Source organism: Phragmites australis, chromosome 12 (genome assembly GCF_958298935.1).
Source record: "Phragmites australis chromosome 12, lpPhrAust1.1, whole genome shotgun sequence".
In the NCBI taxonomy this organism is placed as follows: Eukaryota; Viridiplantae; Streptophyta; class Magnoliopsida; order Poales; family Poaceae; genus Phragmites; species Phragmites australis.
This window is the reverse complement of record NC_084932.1, coordinates 30,093,448-30,102,826: the sequence shown is the minus strand read 5'-3', so window position 1 is coordinate 30,102,826 and position 9,379 is coordinate 30,093,448. Positions and strand designations below refer to the sequence as shown.

General features: G+C 45.0%; 1 protein-coding gene across 1 annotated transcript; it reads left to right on the top strand.

Annotated features, from left to right (window-relative positions):
• The first annotated feature begins 305 nt into the window (after window positions 1-305).
• LOC133887358 (nicotianamine aminotransferase 1-like) lies at window positions 306-3,757 on the top strand. Its single transcript, XM_062327290.1, has 8 exons — window positions 306-470; window positions 581-882; window positions 1,963-2,305; window positions 2,484-2,696; window positions 2,777-2,836; window positions 2,915-3,070; window positions 3,153-3,246; window positions 3,423-3,757. The coding sequence occupies exons 1-8, from the start codon at window positions 453-455 to the stop codon at window positions 3,569-3,571; spliced, it is 1,335 nt and encodes a 444-aa protein (XP_062183274.1). The 5' UTR covers window positions 306-452; the 3' UTR covers window positions 3,572-3,757.
• Window positions 3,758-9,379: the final 5,622 nt, after the last annotated feature.

Genomic DNA, 9,379 nt, shown 5'->3' with positions numbered 1-9,379 from the left:
ATTTTCGGAATATATGACTTAGGGACTTGCAAATTCTTATTCCCCTTAGAATTATACACACCTTTGCTAAATCGTGCACGGTTACTAGTTTCCACATAAAAGCCAACTGGACTTTTGACAGCCCCGCAAGTTTTGTGAGCTCTATCTGCTGACACGACATACGTGCTCCTGTTTGCCTTTCCATCCATACGAACATGAATCTTTGGCACGGCTCTCTCTCTCTACAGATCTCATCTCCTGGCTGCAGTGAGAGACTGACGAAACTAGCAAACAAAGGCAGAGTTTCTGGATCACTTTTGTAAGTTTCTGAGCCACAAGACGGCTATACAAATGCACCCCACATGACATGCTTCAGCTAAGCTCCCAAAATCCGTGACTTGGATACAACTGCCAAGATCCCATCTTCTCTCTCTTCCTCTTCCTTTCTCTTCTCTCTTTTCTCTCTCTCTCTCATGGCTCCCACTGCTCAGGTACCAATAACGTGCACATGCGAATGCAAATCGCAGTTACCAATTAACCGTAGGTGGTCGATCAGCTGATCATGGCTAAGCTGTTGTACGTTATCTCTTGTTTCTCTTAGGCAGCACGGGCGGAGGAGCAGAGCTGCAAGGCCAACGGCGGCGGCGGGGGCGTCGGCAAGGCGGCGGTGAGGTGCCACCCGGCGCTCGCGGAGCACAAGGCGTCCATCAGGGGCGTCGTGGGCGAGCTGCTCGCGAGCGCCGGCAAGAGCAGGAGCCTCATCTCTCTCGGCGTCGGCGACGCCTCCTCGCACGCCTGCTTCCGCCGCGGCCGTGAGTTCGCGGCCGAGGCCGTCGCCGAGTCGGCTAGGTCCGGGGCGTTCGACTGCTACGCGCCGTCCTACGGCTTCCCCGCCGCCCGCCGGTGAGTACTCGTCTCACTCACGCATGCGTGCGTACGTGCTTCCATTTACAAGACAGTCGGTGTAGTGTATATAGATCTCAGCATACACACATCTCACCAAAAATATAACGATTTTGGTGCTACGCACTTCAGTACAGTTCATTGCGCCAATATGAATAATTCTGTCCAAGAAAAGGACAGAAAACTTGGCTCCATCTCTGACATATGCATGGCAGCACTGGCTCCAGTACACTGCAAATTGCAACACCATCACGTGTTTTTTTTTTTTGAGCTTCACAAGATATTAACTGGAAGTGGTATCGTCCACGTTGCATCCCGGCTTCACGCCGCAAAGATTCTCGGTACCATTTTCTTTCACAAGGATACCCAGATTTTTCATGGCTAGCTCTAGCTTTTGGAGAGGACAAGGGGAAACTTAACGGTGTCCACTGAATATGAACTCAAGAATTACATCTCAATTTGCAAAATAGCAGCTTACTGGTCTCGTGTTTTCCACGTTCCAGACCTCATTTTCACACATTGTAGGTATCTTTTGAGATCTACTTTAAGGCAGTTCACATTTTATACATAAGACCAATGCTACCTAGACACCTGTGTCTATTTTCTTTTTTCCAAATCGGACACCCCAATTTTAAGTTAGATTTCGACACTTATGTTAGATTTCGAGTTGTGTTTCACATGTACTATTTTTTTTACCGAATCGAACACTGAATTCGAATCAAATTCTAACACCTGTATCCGTGTCCCACTAACACTTTGTAAACACATGCCTTTTAAGGCACCTCTCATAGAACTGACGAAGACAGGAGCACAATTCCAAACAGTAGGCATCACTTGCTGTTCTGTAGAGCAATCTATTTCGTCTCCTGTACTTCCCTTTCAGCTTTCGAGTCGCGCTCAATACCCATGCAACCAACTAATAAAATGCAAAATGCACTAATGGCCACAGTTTTCTGCCGGAATTTCACAAGAATTCTTTTATGCACATGCATAATATGATGAGTACTTCAAATGGTGCGAGTGACTGATGCAATGGATCTTTCGTGCATGTACGCTCTGTACCTGCTGAACCAACAACAGCGCGGTCGCCGACCACCTGTCCGCCGGCGCGCGCCACCGCACCCGCGACTCCGACGTGTTCATGACGGTTGGCGGCACCGGCGCGATCACCGCGATCACCACGGTGCTTGGCGGTGCTCCAGGGGCGAACATCCTTCTTCCGCGGCCGGGCTTCGCACCATATGAGGCAGCCTGTGAGATCGCCGGCGCTGAGCCTCGGTTCTACGACCTCCTGCCTCGGCATGGCTGGGAGGCCGACCTTGCCGGCGTGCGCGCCCTGGCCGACGGCGCCACGGCTGCCATTGTTGTCATCAACCCGAACAATCCATGCGGCGCGGTCTACTCGGCACAGCACCTTTTCCAGGTGACCATTTAACTGCAAAATTCAATAATAGTTCATGAGTAAGAAATGTCATAAGAGCATGTCCAAAAAATGCTTCTACTGGCCATGAATACCATGAACAAATTTGCCTTGTATAGGAGCATCAAGATTGCGCAACTGACATCTTTCTGATTACCAATTACATCACTGCATTTTGTAGATTGCTGAAACTGCAAGAGATTTGGGGATTCCAGTCATAGCAGATGAGGTATATGCACATATGGTTTTTGGTGGCAGCAAATTTGTGCCGATGGCCTCCTTCGCGCACATTGCACCGGTTATCAGCATTGGAGCTCTGTCAAAGAGATTCATGCTACCAGGATGGCGACTTGGTTGGTTGGCCTTCTGTGATCCTAATGGTGCACTGAAGCATGTAAGAAACTACTCCCTTCATGTTTCAAACTTCTCTCTATATGTATTCATATGTGGATTAATAATTTTGATCTTCAAAAGGTCAGAACTGCAACCGAGATGCTACTGAATGTGACTTCTGGCCCTGCCTCCATAGTTCAGGTCCGAAACCAATTCTTAAAAATGCTTACAGACATTAATGGATGCATGCTAATGCAGATGAAATTTTCTGAAACACAGGCCGCAGTTCCTGAGATTCTTTCCAATGAACACAGAGAGTTCCATTGGAATGTTGTTAGCTTGCTTGAATCTGCAGCTGATGCTCTCCACAGAAGACTGAACAAAATTGAAGCTCTGCAGTGCTACTCAAAGCCTCATGGCTCGATGTTTATGATGGTTGGTCAGAATTTACAGCGTATTCAGTTTTGTAATTATTTGCTACTCTTATCTTTGAGTTCACGTTCACAAAATCATGCAGGTCGAAATCGACACTTCACTTCTAAACGGTATCACAGATGACATAGACTTTGCTCGTGAACTGATCAAAGAAGAATGTGTCCTGGTTCTACCTGGTATAATGCACTAAAGTTTACCATATAGCTGTTTCAGAAACTTTGTCATATGTACTCAAACTGAAAGTCGGTGACTTGGTTAACTTGATGTTCTAGTATAAGTTTCTTCATGTCCAATCTCCTTTAAAGTGATCTGAAATGACAATCTCTACTTCTATTCCGTTCTTATTTTTCAGGTTCTGTCATTGGGTTGAAGAACTGGGTTAGGATATTTTTCGGAGCGCCTGTAAGTTTAATACTGGAAGCCTGCGACAGGATTGAGTCATTCTGCCGGAGGAGGACAGGTCAAGCAAAACTACTGAAAAGTTCATCAAAGAAGTTCTGAAGTTAGCAATTAGGGTTTTTATTAGCCCCTTAGCGTGTCTACGCCCTGTGCTTCCATTTCTCTCAGAAGATTTTTTTTATACCATACACAGTATGAGATTTGTATATAGAATCTGACAAGCGAGAACAGTTGTCAGATCACATGCTTGTCTATAGCAGAATAAAGGTTATACAAAATTTGAAGAAATGTTGTATATAATTAGTGCAAAGAAGCAGTAAGGTAATATCTACGCAATACCACATAACAAGTAAACAACCGTAACCCTTGTCTTCTTAAAAATGGCTCTCGCCCACGCCTCTTCCCTCTCCTCCGCCTCTCCTTGCCCTGCTCCCACCTCTCCTAGTTTCCACCATGTTGCCTTCTAGTCTAGCGACTCTCTGTGATGGCTGGAGACAGATTGCTCAAGCGTTTCAACTCGCCGGTACATCATCCCTCTTCCTCTCCATCGGGCTCTTTCTTCTTGCTTGTAGTGTGTCGAAGGTTCACTTTTCGCCTATCAGAAGAGTCAGTTGGCCTTGCGTTGGAATCGATTCTTGGGGGTCTTCAGCTGGTTTTCATGTCAAATTTGAATCTGATAGGCATTTTCAATTCTCTGTTGCCTCCAAGAAAGTTGGCTTCTTTGTTTATGATCTTCACAGAGTTATCCCCAAGCACTTTGATGTTTACTTTCATCTTTGGAAAGATGGTGGTGTTGCTTGGCAAATTGAAAGAAATTTGTGGCTCAAGGAGGAAGCTAAGCAATGGACAACAGTCACCTATAAAAAGAAGAAGAAGGGGAATTCTCCTTTGCGGAAGAAAGTCTCTTTTGCTGATCACTTAATCTTGCCTTCTCCCTCCAGGAAATTCGTTCCGCCAGAAGATTTCAATGTTGTTAGAATTGGTGGTGTTTGTTGTCTGCTTTAGTTTGAAGTGTGCACCTAATTTGGATCTTTTTCTTTTCCTGGACAACCGTTAATATCCTTTGGTGAGTTTTTTCAAACCTGAAAAATTTGTTACTTCCAGAAAGGGCTGCCTCCCAATGGTTCAATTCTTCAACTAAAGATTCTATTTGCAAAAATCTTGGTTCATGTGCAGCCTCGTGCAACAGGGGGTCGCTTCTCATTGGCCGCTCTCCATGCTCAGACATGGGCCACATGACCGTTCCCATTTAACCCACCTCGCTCTTCGCTCCGTTTTAGGATGAGATCACAATGTGATTTGCTTGGAGAAACTGCAAGGCTCGAGGCTCCCCGCCTTGGGAAAGAAAGACTCTCTAACAAGAGCACTGAGGGGTTACAAGGTGTGCTGGTTAGCTTACCGTTCTGGCCCCGATGTCGAGTCGTTGCTTCAAGTGCCTAGGGCTGGGCCACTTTGTCAGAGAATGCTTGGGAGAAGTTAGATGTAAATCCTATTATCCCTATGGGCACATTGCCAAAGCCTGCTTCAAGAATCTGCGTAATCGACGGTTGAGATGGATCCCCAAGGGCAATTGCGAGAGTGCAGTTCCTGATTAAGGAGGTGTCAGGACCATCACCCCTTTGTGTCCCACCACTTACCTCCCCTTGGTTCCTGAGAGTGGAAACCCCCCTCCTTGCTTCTTGGACAAACCGCCCCCATCCCTGATCATTCCCATCTGCACTCAGTTACTGCTAGCCATGCTCTTCACCTAGAAGTGTTGCAAGCACCCATGGCTCTAGCTGGTAACCCTTTGCATAAACATGAAGAGCTTGTGATTGTTGTGGTAGTTGATGATGACATAGATGTGGAAGACTATAGTTTTTTCATTACCATATTTGTCGGTACTTAGTGGAGGGACGTTATATGCATGTTCGACTCTGTTGCCATCATCCGTATGGGGTTGATATCTTTCAAATGTGCTATGTCTTCCAGAGGGACCGCTTTGTCAGTGAAATCCTCCATGTGATTGATAGTTTTAGAATCAGATTTTTTAAGCATGGTGAAACCCACAACTATCGCAATTCGTCGTATGCTAGAGTTGTTTGGTTCATGTTGTTGGGGTTTCCGTTGGACTATATGAATATGAATTTTCTTGATCAGGCGTGTGCTGTGTTTGGCAAACTGATTCACTGACATTCAAACAAAGCTTATGTTTTGGTTAAGTGCCTTTCCAATGATGTTAATAGTGTACCCAAGAGCTTGATTGTGCGGCAATGCCTCGAATGGGGTGGCATTGGCAGTTCTTGGATAGTCCCAGTGTATGTCTTGAACATTGAATTTGCTGACCTTCATCCACAAGATGAAGATGAAGCTCCACCAGGGAATGGAAACCCCCACCCAATGCAGGACCCTGCTCCTCCAGGAAGCCAACAGTTAGCGGTGAACCAACTTGCACAAAACTGGCAACCTCACCACGGAAAACCATGAATGCAACAACCTAGGTCACCATGCAATGCAGGATGATGTGAATAGGATGGGATGTTTCCCCAGATGTAGTGCTAGCTCTCCAAGCTCCCCAACCACAAGTGCATCATCATTCCTTTTCTGTCAGTGCTGGTGTAGAGGAGGAGGAAATCAATTCCTCTTCTTCTTCTGTAAATCAAGTGGTTCAGGATGTTGTGCCTCAAGGCAATGATAGTTTTCCCCTGCAACAGCTTGGTACCCTCTCTCCTGACTAAATGAATCTTGTCCAGAACATGATGTTACCTTTCATGAATGATGCCTTCAAAAGGATCCTTGAGGTGGCAAGGTTGAACTGCATTGCCCAAAGTCACATGACCAGTTTTCTAAATCCCCAGCAGCAGCAACATGTGATGAAAGGTAGTCTTCAAAATCCTCCATCCTTGACTCTAGTAGTACTTCCTTCGTCAACTCCTCAGGAAGAAGATGACACACCTCCACGGCCTCCTTCTTAATGGTGTTAATAGATATGGCCAGGATAAGATCTGTAAAATTGTCAATATCCTCAAGTGTAGGGAACTTATAGATACCAGGGAACTCATTGAGGGAGGAAGAATTACCCAAAGCCTTGATCTTTTGTGGATGGATATGAAGACTTTAGTTTGGATGATCCTATGTTGTGGTGGTTGGTTTGGTTGTTAAACAGTGTGCATGCCTCTCATGTCATCCTGTGGTGTCTTGTCTTTTGGAACACCTTTAACTATTATTTCTTAGCTACCCTTACTGCTTTTAGTAACTGGCGGCTCTCAAATACCTGTTTTCTCTAGTCCTATCTTCTTTCTTGGTTGCTCCATCTTTATGGGGGTTCAGGCTGTGATGTTCTCACTCTATAGTTCTCATGGTCTACAGCTAGCTTAACTAATTTAGCTTATGGTCAAATTCAGGGTTTTCTCCCTCACCTTGTTTGAATGAATGTCAGCAAAAGGAACTGGAACATTAGAGGCCTAATGCTAAAAGGAAGTGGCTTGCAGTTAGAAATAAAATTGAAGAGAGTGCTTGTTCTATTTTCTTCATTCAAGAAACTAAAATGGAGTCCATCAATAGCTCATTCCTTAAGAAAATTGCACCCAAAAAGTTCAATAAGTTTGCTTTTGTCCCCTTAGGGGGGCCTCAGGTGGCATCCTTATTGCTTGGATCGGTTCCCTGTTCACTAGTAATATTACCTTTCTTGCTTCTTTTGCTCTGACAATAGCCTTCACCTCCAACCTCAATGCTGAGCAATGGTACCTAATGTCAGTTTATGGCCCTTGCCATGGTCCTGAAAGAGCTCCTTCGTCAATTGTTTAAAAGATCTTTAGATAGATGATGAGGAAAATTGGTTAATCTTGTGGGACTTCAACTTCTATAGATCTCTGAAGTTAATCTTGTGGAAAACTGGTTAATCTTGTGGAAAACTAGTTAATCTTGCATACACCTACTTTTACTGCTTTAGGGCGGATGACCCAGTACAGGATTCCCAAGAAGTTTATGACTAACCCCAGTACTGAGCCATCCATCTACTACTCTTCTCGCATGTAGGTGGCAGGCGAAGACCTAGAGAACAAGTGGCTCATTGACTCCAGTTGTTCGTGTCATATGACTAGAGATACATTATAGTTCTCCAGCCTCACCCCAACGAAGCGGTACGAGTACATCACTTTCGGGGATGATCAGACACTTTCAGGGATGATCGGAAAGGAAGGGTGAGAGCTAAAGGTATGGTAAGAATGAATAAGAGTTTTACTCTCAAGGATGTGATTTTGGTGGAGCATCTAGGATACGATTTGCTTTCTGTATCTCAATATTTGGATGAGGAATTGGAAGTGCATTTTAAACACGATACTTATCAAGTTCTTGATTCTTCTGGCGCTTTGATTTGCCGGATTTCCAGAGTTGGGAGAATTTTTGAAGCTGATTTTTCTGAGTCCCTTGGTTCTTCTCATTGTTTGATTGCTCAACCTTCTTCTGAGCTTTGGATGTGGCATAGGAGACTATGACATATGATCTTTGAGTTGCTTACTTGTTTGAGTGACCTAGGCTTGATCCGACGATTTTCCCAGCTCAAGTTTGAGAAGAGCCTCGTTTGTGCTCCTTGTCGGCATGGCAAGATGGTTACCGCCTCTCACCACCAGTCAATCTGGTGATGACTGAACGACCAGGAAAACTTCTCCATATGGACACTGTTGGTCCTTCTTGGGTTCGTTCTACAGGTGGGAAGTAGTATGTACTTGTCATTATTGATGATTTCTCTCGCTACTCTTGGGTTTCCTTTCTTTGAGCAAGGATGAAGTGTTTTCACACTTTTGGAGCTTGGCTTTGAGATTATTCAAAGAACTCCCTGGTGCATTGAAAGCAATTCGCAGTGATAATAACACTGAGTTAAAAAACTATCTCTTTGATGCTTTCTGTCTTGAGCATGGCATTGAGCATCAATTTTCTGTCTCACGCGTTCCTCAGCAGAATGGCGTGGTTGAGAGGAAGAATCACACTTTCGTGGAGATGTCTAGGACGATGCTCGATGAGTATAGGACTCCTAGGAAGTTTTGGGCTGAGGCCATTAGCACGGCGTGCTACATCTCCAATCGAATTTTCTTGCGCTCGATCTTGAATTTGACTTCTTATGAGTTGCGTTTTGGGAGGAAGCTGAAGGTTTCGTATTTGATAGTTTTTGGGTGTCGGTGCTTCATCCTAAAACGTGACAATCTTGATAAGTTCGAGTCACATTCTTCCGATGGCATTTTTTGGGGTATTCTCTTCATGGTCATTCTTACAAGGTCTTTAATATTGACACTAACACCATCATGGAGTCCTGTGATGTGACCTTTGATGAATCAACCCCTTATGGTAGCCCTATCTTTGAGTGTATAGGTGATCAGGAGATGAGCGAAAACATTTTTGTAGACAACGACCTTCCAGCTTTCGAGGATGATCCACTACTTTCTACTACTACACTCGCTCCTGAGCTGGTTCCTGCCTCCTCAACACCGGTAGAAGGTCCTGCAGTCTCTACTTCCACTTCAGCTGCTTTTGAGCCTGCACCAGCAGTATTTGAGGGGAGGTCATCTTGCAACGAAACCTGTCAACACATTCAGCAGCGACATCCCCCGCAACTGATGATCGGTGATCTTGGTGAGAGGGTAACGAGATCCAAATCTGTTTCTCATGCTCATTTCACTGGTTTGAGCCCCATGATGTTGGACATGCTTTACATGCTTTATTTGATTCGAGTTGGGTCAATGCCATGCATGAAGAGCTTGAAAACATTGAGAGAAAACAAGTTTGGGTCCTAGTAGAACCACTCCCAAATGTTCACACCATAGGCACCAAATGGGTTTTCAAAAAACAAACAGGGGGAGGATGGGTCTGTAGTAAAAAACAAGGCTAGACTAGTAGCTCAGGGTTTCACTCAGGTAGAGGGGATAGACTTTGGAG